This window comes from Leptodactylus fuscus, chromosome 9 (genome assembly GCF_031893055.1).
Source record: "Leptodactylus fuscus isolate aLepFus1 chromosome 9, aLepFus1.hap2, whole genome shotgun sequence".
In the NCBI taxonomy this organism is placed as follows: Eukaryota; Metazoa; Chordata; class Amphibia; order Anura; family Leptodactylidae; genus Leptodactylus; species Leptodactylus fuscus.
Genome location: NC_134273.1, coordinates 3,056,718 through 3,078,926, shown reverse-complemented (window position 1 = coordinate 3,078,926; position 22,209 = coordinate 3,056,718). Strand labels below are relative to the sequence as shown.

The window sequence follows — 22,209 nt, the reverse complement described above, 5'->3', positions numbered from 1 at the left end:
CTGCACATTTGCATCGGGTGATTTATGGACAAGATGTTGCTGGATTTTATTTTTCCCTCTGAGTCTGGACTTCAGCAGCTGCTAATCCTGTCTGCAAGCCAGGTCAGGGGAAGAACCCTGAAGAAGTTGTCGGTGAGCCAGAGGTGAATGTTGTCTACATGAGGAGGGATTTGTTTCCATTGCCTGCGCCATTCTACAGCTGTAACCTAGGAAAGCTGAGTTATGTGATAGTTCTCAAGTCATCCATACTGATGGTCACACAGATGGATTCTCCATAACCAGGCGGAGATGACCCTTAGAAAAGTTCAGTGACCCCCCCCTGAGTGTGGACAATGATCGCAGCACACACCTTGGGTGGAAGACCTTCTGTCGGTGACCACATACCCACTGCTGCGCCTTTATTTATTTATTTTTTGTGTAAGATGTTCTTGTTATTTCACTCCAGTAAAGATGTAGAATTCAGCAGAGCAGGTCGTCTTTTCACTACTAGTACTGGCAAGACCGGTGAATCCTCAGATACTTGGAGTGAAATATGGCGCCCAAAGTGACGCCCTTAGCAACATTCAGCGCTAAGGACATGTCTTCTTCATCCTCATCTATATACCTTCCTTCATTTCAGTCCGTGAGTATAGTCTCTCCTTCCGGAATGCAATTCCCTTTTTTTATCAACAAAAAGTGGCCAGTAAAGCCAGCTTATTAAGGTGCAACGAACACGTGCACAACATTCAACAAGGAGTTGGGACCAGACCCCACAGTAAAACTAGTCTAAAAAAAAAAAAGTCACACCTGCGAACTGCGAAAAATATGGCTAAAAAATGGCCAGATGATAAATAACCCCCGACATGTGCAGTTTCCTCCTTTTGTAAGTTCCGCTGTTTGAGCTCCAGTTCTGCCTTGTGGGATAGAAAGTCGTGATAACGGCCCTGTCAGCCATCTTAGCGGACTTGGCCCCTTCAGGAAGCTCCTCTTTCTCTCACACTATATAGTTTGGCCATATTCCTGATTGTCGTGACTAAGGATGAGCGAGTACTATATGAAATGACCATTTCAAATAGCATGCACCCATAGAAATGAATGGAAGTGGCCGGCATGCCAAATTTGCCGGCGGCTGGCTGCTTAACCCCCTGCGTGCCGGCTGCGTCCATTCATTCCTATGGGTACGTGCTATTCGAGACGGGAGTTTCGAATAGTACTCGATCATCTCTAGTCGTGACCCATCTGAAAGGAGATGCGTCCAGAAAACACTTAAAATGGGTCCAGCCCACACTGGGGACAGCTTCAGACCACACTGGGACTGGTTCAGATCACACTGGGACGGGTCCAGACTACACTGGGATGGGTTAATATCATACTTGATATCATACGGTCTTTGTGAAATGATTCCACCCTTTCATTGTTAAGAACAGCCCGGGAGGTCAACAACCACAAGACGGAAACTGACAGCTTGGTCCCGTGGTCTGCAGCCACGGACAATAGGTGGAAGGTCAACATGTATAATACTAGGCCGACACAGACACTTTGATCGCTGCCCTCAGACAAGGCCCAGGACCATGTGTGACCTTAACCCAGCGAATGAGTGAGTCCTCGGAGAGGTTACATAAGTCAGACCTTTTGTCTGAAGTGTATTCAGGATGGAACATGGTGTATCTGCTCTATGGAAAAAATGTTTAATAATACAATTTAAGTAAACGCAGGCTTTACCCTGACATAAACAGCGGGAGCGCTTCAAAGCCGAGACCTAAACTGTTTACAGAGCGTGACTCATTCATGTTCATCTTCTCGGCACAGTCCCATTACCCGGCCCTACGATCTGCAGGGTCACATTTACCTTACTTTACTGACGAGGAAAACTATTGGATAAAATGTAGAAAAAGTGACTAAATATTGTAGTATAAGAAACAAAATACAAGGAACATGGAGGAATGGCATCAATGTATAAGGGAGCTTTAGCCATGTGTGAGCTGAGAGGGGGCACTAAGGCCGGGAGCCCCAAGTGGCAGAAATGGCACAAGAAAAAAACTGCAGTGATTTACAATCATCCGCAAAGTGAATGGGGATTCTAGCGAATCCAACCCACACATGGAGAAAAAATATGCGGCGTGGACATACTGCGACAGCTGATACAGTATCAGTCAGTTATATCTACAGAAACGCCGATGGTTTCCCTATGGATATAATGGAAGCAGAAAGTCTGCAGAGGAAACCAGTGTGGACTTTCTGTATGAAACGTTGCGGGGAAAATTGGCATTGCACTTTTTCCCACAACGCTTTTTAACTACAGTCCGCTGCATGAAGCCTTATACTAAAGGAGTTTCCCAGGAAACATGTAAACCCTTCCTCTGGGGTTCATAATGTGCCGAACCAGACTTATGTTCTATAGCGAATACGTCTGACGTCTATACCACTACCTCCTATGTACAAGAATATAACTACTATAATACTACTCCTATGTACAAGACTATAACTACTATAATACTACCTCCTATATACAAGAATATAACTACTATAATACTACTCCTATGTACAAGAATATAACTACTATAATACTACTCCTATGTACAAGAATATAACTACTATAATACTACTCCTATGTACAAGAATATAACTACTATAATACTACCTCCTATATACAAGAATATAACTACTATAATACTACTCCTATGTACAAGAATATAACTACTATAATACTACTCCTATGTACAAGAATATAATTACTATAATACTACTCCTATGTACAAGAATATAACTACTATAATACTGCTCCTATGTACAAGAATATAACTACTATAATACTACTCCTATGTACAAGATTATAACTACTATAATACTACTCCTATGTACAAGACTATAACTACTATAATACTACTCCTATGTACAAGAATATAACTACTATAATACTACTCCTATGTACAAGAATATAACTACTATAATACTACTCCTATGTACAAGAATATAACTACTATAATACTGCCCCCTATGTACAAGAATATAACTACTATAATACTACTCCTATGTACAAGAATATAACTACTATAATACTACCTCCTATGTACAAGAATATAACTACTATAATACTACTCCTATGTACAGGAATATAACTACTATAATACTACTCCTACGTACAAGAATATAACTACTATAATACTACTCCTATGTACAAGAATATAATTACTATAATACTACTCCTATGTACAAGAATATAATTACTATAATACTACTCCTATGTACAAGAATATAACTACTATAATACTACTCCTATGTACAAGAATATAACTACTATAATACTACTCCTATGTACAAGACTATAACTACTATAATACTACCTCCTATGTACAAGAATATAACTACTATAATACTGCTCCTATGTACAAGAATATAACTACTATAATACTACTCCTATGTACAAGAATATAATTACTATAATACTACTCCTATGTACAAGAATATAACTACTATAATACTGCTCCTATATACAAGACTATAACTACTATAATACTACCTCCTATGTACAAGAATATAACTACTATAATACTACTCCTATGTACAAGAATATAACTACTATAATACTACCTACTATGTACAAGAATATAACTACTATAATACTACTCCTATGTACAAGAATATAACTACTATAATACTACTCCTATATACAAGAATATAACTACTATAATACTGCTCCTATGTACAAGAATATAACTACTATAATACTACCTCCTATGTACAAGAATATAACTACTATAATACTGCTCCTATGTACAAGAATATAACTACTATAATACTACCTCCTATGTACAAGAATATAACTACTATAGTACTACTCCTATGTACAAGAATATAGCTACTATAATACTAATCCTATGTACAAGAATATAACTACTATAATACTACTCCTATGTACAAGAATATAACTACTATAATACTACTCCTATGTACAAGAATATAACTACTATAATACTACTCCTATGTACAAGAATATAACTACTATAATTCTAAGCTTGCTGAAGATGTCGCTCTCACTTGGAGAATAAGAGAATAATTCAGAGGATCAGTATTACTGATGCAGGTAATGACAGAATATATAATTAGGTGCGATTATAATAGACCTGATAGATTAGCAGTTTGTGACATTTTTCTAGTTCCTATCCTATTAGTCACTGAGTCTCTTTGTATTTCTCATGATTGTTGGCTCCTCGGGGAGTAGTAGTGTCTTAGACTACCAGTGTCACCTTCTCCAGTTTCCTTTGGCATATTTGTGTTCCTTTCTTTAGTATTAGGAATGTGCCGGCCCCAGTCTGACAAATGGGCACCTGTCTCCGTGTTCATGCACCGACCCCCTGCAGCAGCTCCACAGTCCAGTTAATGTTTTGCACCAAGACTGTAACTGGATCTTGCGTCGTTCTTTTTTGCACAAGCTCAGGTTATTTTATAATCCGTCATCCTTTCTCTGGTATGTTTTATATGTAACTATCCTGGATGGAATAGATTGGCAGGTTTTTTGGTCTATTCTACTTCTGAGTGGTTTTTATATACAATGCTTGAATTTTGTCATTTTGTTGACTGTCAAAATTGAGAATTATTGAAGTACAGCTGAAGCATGTGAGCCAAATAAATGATGTTCCTATCTCATATTCTCCTTCCATTTCTTTCCCCATTCCATGAAGTTGCAGAAGACTAAATTTGTGTTCCATAAAAATTTGAGATGAATTCAAAATCTTCCTTAAGTGCAAAGTAGGACTGGCCAACTGGGAAAAATAAAGTGCTGGGATGTTGCCTTAGGACAGCACAACGTTTAGAGACAGATCCTCAATTTGGCTTTCATGTTTCTCTGGTGGTGATTCTCTAGATCTTGACCTTTTTGTTCTTATGGTATAAAGAACATGCAAGTGACAGTTTTTCACTACATTTGGGTCTTTGACCAGACTGGGCTGATAACTAGAAGGTAGATTGGGTCAGTCTGCTTTCCTAGTGTTGCATCTAAATGATGGGAGTTCAAGGTCTGTATGTAGAGTTGTCAGCTAATACCGCACCTTTACAACATGGTAAATTCTGCCAACCAGATATTTTGGACAAGCCTATTCTAATCGGATCAGAACTTGTTGAAGCAGATAAGGTAATATTTTGCTAAATACATGAGAACAATGAGCATTGATGTATGGCCAATTCTTCATCTATAATATAGACTGCTGATGACAGATACAACAGAATATTGATGAGTTATTCATAATGAGAGATCAGAGATCCTGCTGGAATGCAGAAGGGAAGCAAATTAGCAACACTTTCCATCTTCATTTACGTCATTCCGTTCCATATTCTCATGATGCTTTCTGGGGTGCTGGGTGTAACCTTTATGTATGGGTTGTTTATTATCTCCTAAAGAGGAACACTGGAAATAGATTAGATTTTAATAGAATTTGTAACTATGATGGACCTCACTAAATGGGTGTGAGGTAGAAGATTTCACTCTTTCTGAAAGACTTTAGGTGTAAGATACATTTGATCATTTTGTTTTTGCAGTGGTTGACTAGAAGATGGAATTGTAACACAATCACCTGTTCTTTTCCCCAGTCACACAATGATGGCTAGAAGAGGTTGTAATGGATCGACAGCCAAGGATGAGTTTTCTGCTCCAGTTTACGTTATGACACTGATTGCAGATCACAATGAATATATTTCTAGAGCCCATTTCTGCCCCCTCTTATTCTCTACGTGTTACCCTCTAGTTGTCTCACGTGTTGTTTTCAGTGGTTCATTCTCAAAGTAAACACGATATGAAATTCCTCATAGACTTGATTTATTGAGGACAGAAACCAGCGATGTATCGTAAGCCTGGAAATCCCTTACAGAATCTGGATCTAATTATGATCATTTCCAAATAGGCTTTTATATTTGGGTCCATAATAGGAGGAATTACTGGAACATTCAGCCAGATGCAAAGTGCGCCATTATCTCTGTCTTGAAATGTCATCTTCAGCGGCTGGAGATTTCCTCTAGGCATTGTTGTTACTTATATGGCCAATTTACTTGCGTTTAGATGATTATGATTAGGTCATGTTTCTGGAAATGAGGCAGATTTCAGCCTAACCTACTTGCACTGGGCTCAGGTGTAACTCCAGCTTCATTTTCAGTGTTCTTGCAGAGAGGGAGAAAAGTCAAAAGACTTCCATTAAGAGACACTGACTGCAAAGACTTATTGGTCATCTTTAGTTCTGACACAAACCAGGGTAACATCTCCAGATGGGGCCTCAAAACTCACACAAAATGTTAATTGCCCTAATTATTAAAGAGATTGTCTGGGATTAACTCTTATTTCTAAACAAAGCTAAACTCCCTCCCCCGCTTAACTTCTAGCTTACTCACTTTACCAAAAATGCATATTTCCCCATATTGCCATGTTACCCATGTGACCGCCTCAGATTTTTCCAGTGACGTTCCATTTCTCCATTTCTCGAAACATAACGTCACCAATACTAATCCCTGTCCCCACCAAGATAATTTACTGGGGCTCATCGACTAGTACTAGACAACACAGACAGACTCAAAATAATTTGAGAGATTCTAATGCCATTTAATAAGTATGAAATATCCGTGGATTGTCTAATCTAACGTTACACCATGTACCTCATATTAGTCGGTTTAGTTTCCGTTTCTTAGCTCACGGTCACCTTGGAGTTTCACCTCATTTCCAATAAATCACACTCTTTGAAGAAACTAAAACATTTGCTATATGTGACACAAGACAACAGAGCACCAACCACTGGTGTAGCATGAAGACGCCTAATAATCCCAGAGCTGCGGTGCGTTCAGGAGGTCAATGTGTCTACACTGAGCCATAAACTGACATATAATTAAGAAATATGACCCAATTTGTTCTATATGCAAACAGGTAATATTCCCTTTGCCAGCTTCATCTCTCACACAAGGGTTAAATGGTACCTAAATTTTCTTTTTTGTATAAGTCTTTATACACGGTGTCTCGTCAGTTTTTCTGTTGCTAATATCCCCATTATGACTGCATCGCATTTACCATTTATCTCTAAGGCAGGCGGGCATGTACAATAGGGGGCAGTCTGACCCCCTGACCTATCTATTATAGCAACTAGAGATGAGCGAGTACTGTTTGGTCCAGAATCACATGGTTATGAAATGTGACTAGGTTGTCTGAAAAGCGGGTGACCATTTAATTGTTTAAGTGCTCATGTCTTCATGTTAGGGCTGTGCAGGGCAGTGTCACTTGTAGTCCTCATTAGTGCCATGTTGGGTGGGTTTTGGCTTTCTCGTCTCTGGGCTTAGACTGTTACACTGGTAGCCATACTATTAAAAGGAACCAGGGGGTATGTCAGGAATTTAAACACAAAAAAAATAAAATTAATTTCTTTGTGTCTTTCTTAATTTCTTAGTGGAGCTGGTTCTTTACTGTAAGAGCGGTGTATATGTAGAATAGTCACCTCAGGGGCTGGTTCTTTACTGTAAGAGCGGTGTATATGTAGAATAGTCACCTCAGGGGCTGGTTCTTTACTGTAAGAGCGGTGTATATGTAGAATAGTCACCTCAGGGGCTGGTTCTTTACTGTAAGAGCGGTGTATATGTAGAATAGTCACCTCAGGGGCTGGTTCTTTACTGTAACAGTGGTGTATATGTAGAATAGTCACCTCAGGGGCTGGTTCTTTACTGTAAGAGCCGTGTATATGTAGAATAGTCACCTCAGGGGCTGGTTCTTTACTGTAAGAGCGGTGTATATGTAGAATAGTCACCTCAGGGGCTGGTTCTTTACTGTAACAGTGGTGTATATGTAGAATAGTCACCTCAGGGGCTGGTTCTTTACTGGAAGAGCCGTGTATATGTAGAATAGTCACCTCAGGGGCTGGTTCTTTACTGTAAGAGCCGTGTATATGTAGAATAGTCACCTCAGGGGCTGGTTCTTTACTGTAAGAGCCGTGTATATGTAGAATAGTCACCTCAGGGGCTGGTTCTTTACTGTAAGAGCGGTGAATATGTAGAATAGTCACTTCAGGGGCTGGTTCTTTACTGTAAGAGCAGTGTATATGTAGAATAGTCACCTCAGGGGCTGGTTCTTTATTCTACATATATACCGCTCTTACAGTAAAGAACCAGCCCCTGAGGTGACTATTCTACATATATACCGCTCTTACAGTAGTCACCTCAGGGGGTGGTTCTTTACTGTAAGAGCGGTATATATGTAGAATAGTCACCTCAGGGGCTGGTTCTTTACTGTAAGAGTGGTATATATGTAGAATAGTCACCTCAGGGGGTGGTTCTTTACTGTAAGAGTGGTGTATATGTAGAATAGTCTCCTCAGGGGCTGGTTCTTTACTGTAAATGCTGAGAAAAACTTTGTGAAATAGCTGACCTCACACTTTTAGTAGGTGATAGCTTTAAACAGGACAAGGATATTTCTTGAAAACATAACATGTATGATAAATGCTGTATATCAATGTATAGAGTCCATGTACAAAAGTTGATTCAATTGATTGCCACTTGGGACCACACAGGGTATGTTCCCCTTTTAGTGCAGTTTGGTCCTGTTTTTATAGGTTATCCCGTTCAGTTTGGTTCTGTTTTATAGGTTATCCCGTTCAGCTTGGTTCTGTTTTATAGGTTATCCCGTTCAGTTTGGTTCCATTTTATAGGTTATCCTATTCAGTTTGGCTCTGTTTTATAGGTTATCCTATTCAGTTTGGTTCTGTTTTATAGGTTATCCTATTCAGTTTGGCTCTGTTTTATAGGTTATCCTATTCAGTTTGGTTCTGTTTTATAGGTTATCCTATTCAGTTTGGCTCTGTTTTATAGGTTATCCCATTCAGTTTGATTCTGTTTTATAGGTTATCCTATTCAGTTTGGCTCTGTTTTATAGATTATCCCATTCAGTTTGGTTCTGTTTTATAGGTTATCCTATTCAGTTTGGTTCTGTTTTATAGGTTATCCTATTCAGTTTGGTTCTGTTTTATAGGTTATCCTATTCAGTTTGGTTCTGTTTTATAGGTTATCCCATTCAGTTTGGCTCTGTTTTATAGGTTATCCCATTCAGTTTGGTTCTGTTTTATAGGTTATCCTATTCAGTTTGATTGTGTTTTATAGGTTATCCTATTCAGATTAGTTCTGTTTTATAGATTATGCCATTCAGTTTGGCTCTGTTTTATAGGTTATCCCATTCAGTTTGGTTCTGTTTTATAGGTTATCCTATTCAGTTTGGTTCTGTTTTATAGGTTATCCTATTCAGTTTGGTTTTGTTTTATAGGTTATCCTATTCAGTTTGGCTCTGTTTTATAGGTTATCCCATTCAGTTTGGCTCTGTTTTATAGGTTATCCCATTCAGTTTGGTTCTGTTTTATAGGTTATCCTATTCAGTTTGATTGTGTTTTATAGGTTATCCTATTCAGATTAGTTCTGTTTTATAGATTATGCCATTCAGTTTGGTTCTGTTTTATAAGATGACACAAATATTCACCTTCCCTTTTATCCGATGGTGATGGATGGCTTGTATCTAAGAACTCTATGACACTATGTAACTTTGCAGCGTTCATTTGCTATTTACCCACTATTCATCTTTTGTTCCTCACTGTCAGCTCCCCTGTCATAAAGCCAGACTAGGAGGCTTACGTGTGATGTTGCTGATGGATTTGGCATCACTTTAGGTGCCGTCACGTCAGAGAGCAGAAGGCACAAACAATTACGTAAGTTATCCAATAGAGTCAGTCACTCATATTGTCTTTCGCAAGGCTAATTATAGAAACTTCTTATCATTGAGTCTTTTGTTGTCATCTGCACCTTTTCATCTTAAGAAGTAAACCGCATCAGATAATAAGACTTCTTGTAGAACAGGAATTGGCAAAGTCCCAGATGTACAGTTGAGAAGATTCTACCCTTATGCAATAAAACCAAAGCGAATACTTTCGGAACGTGTTCCTTTGTGAATTCATTAGCAGCTTCTTTGTTCCTGATTTTGAGACTTAGTGTATGAATGTTCCTTACAACTTCCGTTTTATGATGTGGGATATAATGTGTCCTTTGTTGACTTGAATATTAAATGGGACTGTATCCTTAGAGCTGGGTCACCGAGAAATTCTGGATATTTTCCCATAGTATGTCAAATTAAACACCTATGACTACCAATGTTTCAGGGTAGAGGATATTGCTCTTTTGGGAATTTCTTCCCTCCTAGATTTTCCACCATTACTTGTGAGCAGTATTATTGAAAAGTAGAGAAAGAAAACTCAGCAACTCAGCTGTAAAGAGCAGGCAGACCATATAAAGTTACTGAGCGGGGGCGCCAGCGAGTGCTGAGGCTCATAATACAGAAAAGGTGAAAACACTGAGTCCAAGTCTCCTCTAGCATTAACATCTGGCCAAAAATTGTTCCCCCAAAGAGCTTCATGGCATGGTCGAGCAGCTGTAAGCCAGCTTTACATCAACCAGCACGATACCAAGCATCATATGGCGTGATGTAACGCACAATAGTAGTGTCATATGGCGCAATGTAACGCACAATACTAGTGTTATGTGGAGTCAATAGTTAAAACCCCAAGAAGGTACTGTGCCTGTGTGAGAAAAGAAGATTTTTCTCTGGTCCTCCATTCTTAGTCCTGGAGGACCAGAATTCTTCGTGTAGCCAATTGACCCATTGCTGTCTATTAGGTTTGTGTCTACTAAGGTAAAAGAGAAAAGCCTTTGGTTCCAGCTGTAAATTGGATTTCTTTTGGGGGAATCTCTTAATGGGAAACAACGCAACTTTATATTGAAGTCATGCAGAAAGATGACCTGCAGTATTTTGTGTTCCCACTTCATAAACCTCTTGTTCCCAGCCCTTGCAGCTCTCTGGATCTCTCACAACTTGTGCTATGAAAATGTTTATTGTCGCTGTGGGTTCAGGATATATTCCAAGACACAACACGGAGTCGTGGTCTGCACTCAAAATGCACAGAGAGGAGAAAAGGAGTTTTAATGTTTTTTAAGTGAATTTTATTACTTAACGTTTTCATGAGGATTTGGTTTCTGGGTATCTGGAGTGAGGGTTGTGTTTGTTGTGTTTCCAGTAGGGTCGGCATAAACCCAAGATTTCTGTGAGAAAACATGAAAATACATTCTGGGAATAACAAGAAGATGGATGAGTGCCGTCATTACTAGCCTAATGGCATCTGCTAAAAGCAATAGAGATTCACATGTCTGGTGACGTGTGCCGAAGGTTTCATCATCCACAGCACATGATGGTTATCTCAGCATCTTCACCAAGGTCTTTTCAGTTACGTTTAAGGGGCTCTGTCATTGGGAAAAGTCATTATTAGCTAAGAACAGTCCTGCACAGGCTTTACAAAGGCTTGTCCACATCTACCTTTTGTATGTAAATCACCTCAGTAGTTTTTGAATAAGCCTGTTTTTATACATATGCTAATTAGCCTCCATCGAGCACCGAAAGTGTCTGTGAGCACCGTCTGCTATTCTCTATGTGTGTGAGAGCAAAGAGAGGAGGAGTCAGCAGCAGCTTCTCAGAATAGTGAGCGCAGCTCTGGAGTATAATACAGGATAAGTAATGTAATGTATGTACACAGTGACTGTACCAGCAGAATAGTGAGCGCAGCTCTGGAGTATAATACAGGATAAGTAATGTAATGTATGTACACAGTGACTGCACCAGCAGAATAGTGAGCGCAGCTCTGGAGTATAATACAGGATAAGTAATGTAATGTATGTACACAGTGACTGTACCAGCAGAATAGTGAGCGCAGCTCTGGAGTGTAATACAGGTAAAGTAATGTAATGTATGTACACAGTGACTGTACCAGCAGAATAGTGAGCGCAGCTCTGGAGTATAATACAGGATAAGTAATGTAATGTATGTACACAGTGACTGTACCGGCAGAATAGTGAGCGCAGCTCTGGAGTATAATACAGGATAAGTAATGTAATGTATGTACACAGTGACTGCACCAGCAGAATAGTGAGTGCAGCTCTGGAGTATAATACAGAATAAGTAATGTATTGTATGTACACAGTGACTGCACCAGCAGAATAGTGAGCGCAGCTCTGGGGTATAATAAAGGATAAGTAATGTAATGTATGTACACAGTGACTGCACCAGCAGAATAGTGAGAGCAGCTCTGGAGTATAATACAGGATAAGTAATGTAATGTATGTACACAGTGACTGTACCAGCAGAATAGTGAGCGCAGCTCTGGAGTATAATACAGGATAAGTAATGTAATGTATGTACACAGTGACTGTACCAGCAGAATAGTGAGCGCAGCTCTGGAGTATAATACAGGATAAGTAATGTAATGTATGTACACAGTGACTGTACCAGCAGAATAGTGAGCGCAGCTCTGGAGTATAATACAGGATAAGTAATGTAATGTATGTACACAGTGACTGTACCAGCAGAATAGTGAGCGCAGCTCTGAGGTATAATACAGGATAAGTAATGCATGTACACAGTGACTGCACCAGCAGAATAGTGAGTGCAGCTCTGGAGAATAATACAGGATAAGTAATGTAATGTATGTACACAGTGACTGCACCAGCAAAATAGTGAGCGCAGTTCTTAAGTATAACACAAGATGCAGCTCAAGATCAGTACACTGTATGTTTGCAAGTAGAATAGTGAGTGGAGCTTTGGAGTATAATACAGAGAAATAATTATAAATTGGAAAATAATTCTCTTTCAGTCTGTCATATGGTCTGTTGTGTCCAATATAGATTACATCATAGGTATTGGTGGGTTAGGCTGTACCAATGAGATAAGTTATATAACGTGACATTGGATAAATCTTTGGTTAAAGCTGAAGCATTTGCATGAACAAGCAGTATTTTTTTGACCTTTGATGCTAGGATCTGATGTTTTGTTTGCCTGCATGGTGCTTGTGACGTCTCTATAGGGAAAGAAGCTGTTTGGTTCTTTGCTCCAGGTTACATCTCCTTTTCAGCCATCTGCCCAACATCTGAATAAACTTGCTTATTTTTTCTGTATTTTCCCCCTTTAGCTGCAGCGTTCTGCCAAAGTCCTCTCCATCATAATAACACCAAAAGTCAGGAGGGGATTCGATAAAAATAGTTTTAATATAAAAATGAAATTCTTATTAAAACAGCTTTAATTTGTGTGTGTAAGCCGCCTGCGTTCCCAGGATATGGGGTTCATGCATTAGTAAGGGATCACACGCATAATTAATACCATTCCTCCAGTCTTATCGAGGAGCCACGCGACGGAGCACCAAACACTTCAAGCACTATGATAGGATGCTGAGATGGCCGATCCTCATGTTCAGTCCATGTGTTCAGTCATTCTCATCCCTTATAAGAATGTCTAGTAACTCCTTATAAGTAGATGGTGGTCGTCTGCTGGGCTGGTTTTCTTCTCGGTTACCTTATCTGCTGTGCATGAAGCTAAACTCATATTAAAAGCATTTAATTAGATCCAAGGAAGAATCCTCCAGAAGATCGGCAGATATATGTCAGCTTCTGGGAATTCCAGGGCTTTACTGGAAACTCTTGAGATTATGTTATCCACCTTTACAAACCAGTTTTTCACCTAAATAGGTATAAAATTGTGAGTTTTAAATACATAGATACATTGATAGGTATTGGTTAGACGTTTCATATACGGCACTCCCAATCCAGTGTTTAACCCCTTCCTGACATCCGCGTAATTGTACTGGAGATGTTGGGTCGCCCAGGAGCTGAGCAGCGCCATAGCCGGTATTATACAGTGGAGACCCTGTATAAGGCCACTGATTTGTAACAGGATCGCTAGTACTTGGAATGAGAGCCTTTATTCAGCCTGTTGTGCAATGCATTGTATTAGAGATCAGACCCCCTGGGGTTCAAGGCCCCTAGGGGGTCTAAATAATTATACAAAATATATACATATATAATAAAAAGAATTAAAAGTTCAACTCACCCCCCTTTTCCTACAATACATATAAAAGTAATATATTACTGTGAAACACATGCACTAGGTATTGCTGTGTCCGAAAATGCCCGGTCTACAATCGGTGAACTCAGTAGCGAAAATAAAAATCAAAAGTGTTGAAATACCATTCTCTGTATATCCTCTGTATATCTCCAATATGTTCCGTATATTCTCAGTATATTCTCAATATATCCTCAGTATATCTTCAGTATATTTTCATTATATCATCAGTATATCCTCAGTATGTCTTCAGCATATTGTCAGTATATTCTCGGTCTATCTTCAGTATATCCTCGGTATGTCTTCAGTATATTCTAAGTATATCCTCGGTGTATTCTCAGTATCTTGTATATCTTCAGTATATTCTCAGTATACCCACAATATATTATCAGTATATTGTATATTTTCGGTATATTCCCAGTATATCATATAGCTTCAATATATTCCCAGTATATCTTCAATATATCCTCACCTTGCTAGGTTTGTTTGCCTGACATTTTAGTACCTGGAGCTTTCCTGGGAACTCATTGCCATACTCTGTGTATTGTGACAAATTCTTCTCATGATTTATGCTCACATACACCTGCTGACTCCAGTGTTACAGATATAATCGGCATGAAATGTTCACTCATTCTTGTTAACACTTCTTTTCTCTTCCGTTATTGGGGGGGGAAGATGTTGTCTTCTGTACACAAAATCTCCTCACACACTCTATTAGCTCAGGAGGATCAAGAATCTTCTAGTACACGACAGTTTTACTGCCTTTGAAGGTAGATCATGAAGATTCCCATTCAATGACAGCAAGAACCGATCCAAAAAAACACAAAAACTTAAGACAAGTCGGAGAGAATTTATAAAGTCATACACTCTAGAATTGTAGCAGAGGAAGTGGAAAAATAGGGTCTCATGAGTCCAAATATTGTAAGACGTAACATTACATCATCCAATTAATTTTTGAAAACTGGTCTGCACGTGTCCGTGGTCCGCCTGTCTATATGTCCGTGGTCCGCCTGTCTATCTGTCCGTACACCAAAGGTGTCAAATCTCCCTATTTAAAATTGTTGTAATCTCGGTCATGCAGGGGCATGGTAAGGAAAGCGGTGCGATATCACAGGACAGAAGTGGCAGACCTGATGGACCCTTGTGGGCAGTGACCCATTTTCTCACTGCCAGGAGTGACTAGATTGCATTCAGTTGTTTTCTATGTTGAATGCTCAAAAAGAAGAGATATGGATGTGGGGACGAAGCCATATGGATGGAGGGTGACGTGTGTGACCAGTGCTTGATGGCGGTGTAAATGTGCTTGGAGGATATGTAGATATGGCAGATTTTTAACTTATGATGCAAACCATATCATGAAGGTGATGTTTTGGGTTGAAATTTGCACTGTTTGTAATTTAGGGAGTGGTTTGAGAGGTAGTTAAATAAGTAGGTAAACATGGAGGTCTAAGATGTAACGGGCAGTATGGAAGGTGAAGATTATGGAAAGAATATGGGGGGCAGGACTGAGTTAGTTGTGTAAAAGAGGTGGAGTACAGGTTCTTGGTGTCTTTAGATGTGAATACTCTGGGCCTTGTCCATATTGTATGCAATGGTGAAGTCATCTTAATGTGCTCATTGGCTTGACATACAGTGAAGATCCAGAATCAGGAGTGAACCTTGGATGAGATGGTGGATGTTTACAGAAGTGTCTGTGCCGTCAGCAGGGCTGGGCCTGGCTATCGGATACATCATGACTTATATCTGCAGCGATCAGTGGGGATGATTTCATTCCCGTCACTTGAGTTGTTGTAATAGTTGGATGTTTTCGAGCCATCAGAGTTATTCCTAAAGGTATTTATACTACTCCGCCTCTATACATAGATATATACAGTTCCTACGTAGACCTGTGTCTCTATGGTTACAGGTTACACACAATGCCTGTGTATTCTGATGTTGGTGTCAGGTATTACTTTACTCCATATTCAGGAGGAGGGGTGAATTAAAAGGGGATATGTGACCCCACTCCTGACTGTACAGTACCACATGAGGAATTGTAGACTATCCCTTTAATGCAATCTTTTTCACCTTTAATGACCCCATTGTGTTCCACGTAGAGATATTTATATCAGGTTCAAGTTTTCAGCTTGTAAATCTCAGGAAATCTGCAGCTTCACTTTGGGATTATTTTTATTTCTATGTTTAGAAACCTTTGAGGGTATTTTTAAATGGTTTAAACATTGAGCAAATAAATACAAAGCCTAAAAATGACTGACCCGGATTTGGGGGACGAGAGACAAGACACAGGTCCTTGTCCACACAGTGTTGGTGGCTAAGAAATCTCTGGGCAGGACTCTGACTGATAATTCACACTGTAATACTGGGCAGTAGAGCGCAGGGTATTGTGGGTGCTACACGAGGACAGTCATCACTTTCCTAATGCAGCTTTAATAGTGACTGGAGTATAAGACTATAAGTAATGATCTGAAGAAGTAGATGGTGATGTCTCACAAGAGTTCTGTACAGCTCAGTCCTTCTCCTGCTCTCTGGTCACTTACAATATGGCGACCTCCAGTACTTGTCAGATGTCCCAGGGTCTATGATGATTAGAGGAGATGGCCGGCCTGTTAGAGGTTTCTAGTGTTATATATAAGGTTTCCATTGCTGGGGGAACGACACCAGCAACCAGACATCCAACGTGACTAGAGAATTCCTGTTGGTGCCCACTGATACCCACGATCTGAAGTATTTTGTCTGTCCTTCAGGGGTATCCCCTTTAGGTGTATGTTACCTTAGGGAACGGTCTGGGGACAGGGTGATATTCTTACTTAAATCTATTCTTTATTTATTGATACAAGCTTGTTTAATCAAAAAGAAAAAGGATTGAACTTGTCCTCTTGTATTACAGATTCAATACTTCACGCCTTTGACTCCGCTGGACACAGTTTAGGCCCAGGTACAATCCCCCCCCCCCATTCAGCCTTCCTCCCCACTTCCTGCGCAACCTCTCCTACTTCTCGCAGAGCTAAAACGCCCTCTTCCTTGCATATGGCAGCCATGTTGGGAGGCATGGAGCATTGTTGAGAAGAAGCTGATCATGAGCAGAGACCTTCAGTTGACCAGCACTAATGTCTGGGGCTGGAGCCACCAGGGGAAACATCTCAGGCTTCCACTCTGAGGTCCAATAATAACAAAATTTGTCTGACATTTGCTTCAAAAAGGATGAGCGGATGACTCCATGATTGCTGAGTTTCATGCAAAGGATGAGGCACCAAAGCCTGAGATCCATTTCCTGGTGGAGATGCGGGTGGAAGCAGCGTGTAACCTTCATGCATGTGTGGGTTGTTTTATCTCATCTATTTTACTATTTTTTTGTGGGAGATGGTCCAGTGAAAATAATGTTTGTATTAGATAATCATTTGATTTCCCAGCAGGATTGGAATTTTTACTTTCCGTGCTGAACCATGTGCGGATTGTCTCGAGCTGCAATTTTAGACATTGGCAGATTCAGCATTGAGGTCATTTCAAGTGGAACAACTTTCTTGGATGTTAGTCATTGTAAAACTCCATGACAGGATCAGACACAGGACACAACATTTAGTAGATACATCTACAAACCCATCCAGTTTTCTGTAACAGTAACATTTTATATAGTTTAGTTTCGATCCTTGCCCATTTTCACTATTTGCTTTCAGCGGGTGGGAACATTCTTGTTACATCCAGACATAAAAAAATCAACCCTGGTTGTAACTTACTTTCACAAGTTGGGTTTGATACAATGTGTCTCTGAAAAACACAGCTGTGGCATGTTTCTCTTGTCCTGGACTCCAGGCTGATACATTATGTTGGGTTATAAGGGCTAAGTCAGGACTTGGTTAATGAATGGAAACAAATGAAGACACTAGGTCTATGAGAAAGCATCAGCATGAATTATGATATATACGAGGATCCTTATATTGCAATAACTCCAGGATTAGCCAGACCTATTAGATAGCTGTCAGTCAAATGCACAGTTAGCCAACAGCGATCTCTCCTGACCTCTGTCCTCTTCAGACTCCTTTGTCCTCTTCAGACTCCTCTATCACTTGTAGACCCCTCTATTTCCTCCAGGCCCCTCCATCCTCTTAAGTCATCCCTCGAAGCAGCTTATCTCCCTGAGAACATAGGATCAAGCATGTTGAAACCCAACAGCCCAATCCTTCTTTTCCTTGACATCTGCCATAATAGAAGAGTGAAGAGACCAGCATACACATTAAATGGTTGGTCAATCTCACCAGATAAACTTGTGTGTATGGCCAGTTCAATATACCTTATTACCTATAAGGGGCTGACATGTCATACTCATCATAAAAGACCTTTACAATGATCTGTCCTCATGAAATGTGTTCTGTCTCCCAATTTAATTCAGTGATTAGTAAAAAGGGAACAACATAGATCTTAACTGTCTTAAATTGTCTTCCATATTTCGTACACATCTGATGGTAACACCAGGCTTCTAAATCTTCATGCTGTTCCACTTTAAATAACTTGAAGCTAAATGGAATGTACTTATATTTTTTTGGGGGGTGTTTTGATTTGTCCTGATTTCACATATGGACCCATTCCTATGATTGTGGAGTGTATCATGGAGGTTCAGTTGTCACATTTGGTTCCTTGTCCACCTGCCTTCCAACATGCCAGATGTTTGCATCTCTGATGCTCCCTTGTCTCCAGCCCTTTGCATTTTTCAGCTTTTGCTGTATTCCCTGGCTCTGACCCTTCCAGGGTCAATCCCTTCTTGCTTCTAAAATCAACTGACTGCCATTGCTATGTCCTAGAGGGACATCATACGATTGCGTAGCATGTGGGGTTCTTGGCATAAATTTCATCTGCTCTGTTAGAGCTTTTTTTCTGCTGCAATCTTTCATTTTTCATCTATGGGCAGAGGTGACGCTTGGTCAGTGGTGAGATTGCAGCTGGAATGACTGTATTGTTGGATTTTTAGGCTGATCCTGTTCTTTGTGTTTGCTGTTACAGTTCGGTCACATACAGATAACCTTCTATAGCCAGAATTTGTGTTTCTATCTTGTGTGGTTTTGCTGTTCTTTTTTTCTCTATTGACTTAAAGAGATAAAATGTGCCATTAAATATCATCAGTAGTACAACAAATTCCCATAGATGTCGTTTTTCTCATAAAATTGCAGACACCGACTGCTGCAAAAACATTATGTGTTTATTTGTTTTTCTTGTGGTGGAGAAGTGTGAACATGCACGAACATCAGCATTGAATCAAAGGACTAATAAAACAAATCCACTAGATGACATAAAAGAGGACCTTTCATGGATTTGGGCACATGCGGTGTTATATACCGCTGAACTGAATTCAGCGCACTGTCGGCTTTCCCGATCTGTGCCCCGGGTGAAGAGCTATTGGTCCCGGTACCGTAGCTCTTCAAAGTCAGAAGGGCGTTCCTGACACTCAGTCAGAAATTCAGCGCACTGTCGGCTTTCCAGCGGTATATAACACTGCATGTGCCCAAATCCATGAAAGCTCCTCTTTAATCCATGGCTGGAAGAACAGCACTAGCTACAATGTGGCTCCGATCTGAGCTCTCGGGTCCTGTCTGTCAAGTTTTTTGCTATAAATAAACGTCCTAACGACCAGGTTGCCCTGCAGTGAATCCCTAGTAACCAGGCTGTTTCAAATTGCTCAAGTCTTCAACTTAAGGCACAATTGTAACCAAACTGAGGGCAGACAAGAGGCCAGGAGGATTATTACAGCTTAAACTATCAAGATGAGACAACGTTGTTTTTCATGCAGGTGATGGTCCGTTTCCTACAGCATGTTATACATCATGTTACTACAACGATATTAAGGTCACCTGTGTGCCCCTGTGAGGTGCTGGCAGACATTCCATAAGGGATGTGGAGGAGAACATTGAATGAAGATTGTTGTTTTTGGAAGCGGCACAAGAAAATGGTGTTGATTTTTTATTTTTTTTTTGTTATTGCTGTGGATTCATTTATACCGGTCTTCATAAAGGGCCTGACTGGTGCAGGGAACAATGGATATATGAATGGGTCGCAGCTTATTGATAAACCAGTCATAGGTCCCAGGACCAGGATTTCTATTAGAGCTCAAGCCAGAAAACGTTTTTTTCTTCTTCTTCTTTTTTTGGTTCAAAAGTTTTTATTGAAGTTTTTTTTATAAAGAAATACAAAAACTGGAAAACAAGAACATCTCGTTCAACAAAAAGGTGAATGACAATACTCTTAGAAATAATACAAAACAAACAATACAAAAAAGTCATATGCAACATCGAATAGTCTCATAAGAGTGTCAAAAATTTTCTAATACAAACAAATGAGCCCTCTATGCGTGGCATTAACTTTGAATGTAGAAGATTTGTTATAAAAACCTTCAAATAGAATATATTGTGATAATCCGATTTAAGAATGTAGGCGTATCCAGAGAAAGGCGATATTTAGGCCACAACCCGCTGTTTAGGCGTTTGAAGAAGAGACCAAAGAGGGGATGGAGAAAAACTCAAGAGAGAAAAGATAAAGAGCACAAAAGAACTCCACTCCACCCAACATTGGTCCCAACTGCGAGGGGAACAAACCATCAAACTACTGCCACAAATTACGGGGTAACTCAAGGTCGCTCGAGTAGAAAGTATAAAATTGGCCTAGAACATTACTTTGAAGTTGGTTGAGCCTGATGATTTCATCTGAACTAGACAACCATCTACAAAGGTGTCCCAACCCCCCTGGTGCCACATGTCCAAAGAGAGAAGGGTTGGGCATGTTGATTTTTAACATGTTCAATCTGATATTCTTCAAGTTATTAAGCCATTACCAAAATGTGTGATATAGAGATGTTAATTTCTCCCCTGTCCAAAGCTTGCATGTGAAACAGGGCTCCCCATAGCGGCTCAGAAGGCTGTATTAGGGGTATGGCCAGATTACAGCTTATTTATGGCTTTCAGTAGGTCTGTTAAGTTGTGTCCATGTGTCTACAATGTCTGGACCAGGAATCAAGTTGTATCCAATAAATATGGGAAGAATATGCAAATCTGACTTCCATGATGTAATTAGGATGCCAGTGCCTCAGTCATGCACACCAATAGAGGGCGCTGACTGAGAATGTGGAAGTCTATCTTCCATGATGTAATAAGGAAGACAGAGCCTCAGTCAGGCAAACCAATAGAGGGCGCTCCATTTAACATCATGCCAACCTTCTCAGAGGCCTTTGTTTGCAATGACGTTGGGATTTTACCATATACAGTCTCTCAGCCGAGGACAGCTGTTTCAATGTTATTGCATCTCATCAGCTTGGAGCAGAGGCTTCAGACAGGGTTGGAGGGATATCGTCACTCCAAAGGGAGGAAACGTCTCTGGCACAGACGCTACATGACAGCACCATTACATCCATGAAGAATGAATAACTCATATCTGACAGTACAGAACCCAACACTAAATTTCTACTAGTTTGTTTGGCAGGTGGGTGACCTCCTGATAGCTTCGGTAATTTTTACTTGTTTTTACATGGATTAATATATTCTTTTTGCACATTATTCATCCATTTGATAAGTAGTCAGAAATGACATGCAAATGCCTTTACAAGTTTAGCAAGTGCCAAGCCTATTCTCAAGCTCCAGGAAATCATTGGCCACTGTCCAGTGTCAATAAGGTGTAGAAGTAGGAATGAGGTAACCGGAGGCCGCGTGCCTCACTATGGGGGTGATCACACCTGGTGCAGGACTGGAAGCCTCATGGTAGACATTGGTTGTATGGGGCAACAGATAGGACTGCGGAATCAGAAACAGTCTTGACTAGGAGTCAGAGTTGTAAAAAAAAAGTTACCGACTTCCACTCCAGCTTCACAATAAAAAGATTCCTTATTTTTGCTTATATTATTCCATTATTGATATTGTATCATTTATTTCATGCATATTTTGTTGTATATTTACTTTCATAAGAAGTAAAAAAAAAAAAAATTGTAAATTAGAGGAGCTTTGCCGTTTCTGTCTTGCCATGGCCGCCAGCCATTTATAATGGAGTCAGACTTGGACCAAGAGTTGGTCGTTTGGCCTACCGACTTCACAGCCCTGATACAAGGACTAAAGACGCGGCTTGGATACGGCCACATCACATGCTGTGTGCTCACCCCCTAGGAGGAAATGGAATTGAAACTGGGTTGTTTCTGTAATGCAGGACAGATCAGGTCCCCCATAGTAAGGGACACTCCTTGCTGCTTCTCTGAACTCTTGAATGTTTTATTGTACAGAGATGGTCATTCCCTTTAAGGTAGCACGCTGAAGAAGGAGGTA

The 22,209-nt window shown here is 40.0% G+C and overlaps 1 protein-coding gene across 5 annotated transcripts in view; it reads left to right on the top strand.

Annotated features, from left to right (window-relative positions):
• The window catches only part of ST3GAL3 (ST3 beta-galactoside alpha-2,3-sialyltransferase 3), a 154,555-nt gene that overhangs the window by 38,856 nt on the left and 93,490 nt on the right, over positions 1-22,209 (top strand). For 3 of the 5 annotated variants that reach the window (XM_075287315.1, XM_075287317.1, XM_075287314.1), the window contains one exon: positions 16,806-16,853. The exons of the other annotated variants lie outside the window; for them this stretch is intronic. In XM_075287315.1, coding sequence (XP_075143416.1) covers positions 16,806-16,853 — 48 coding nt within the window. The remainder of the gene's footprint in view (positions 1-16,805; positions 16,854-22,209) is intronic. 5 annotated transcript variants of the gene reach the window in all.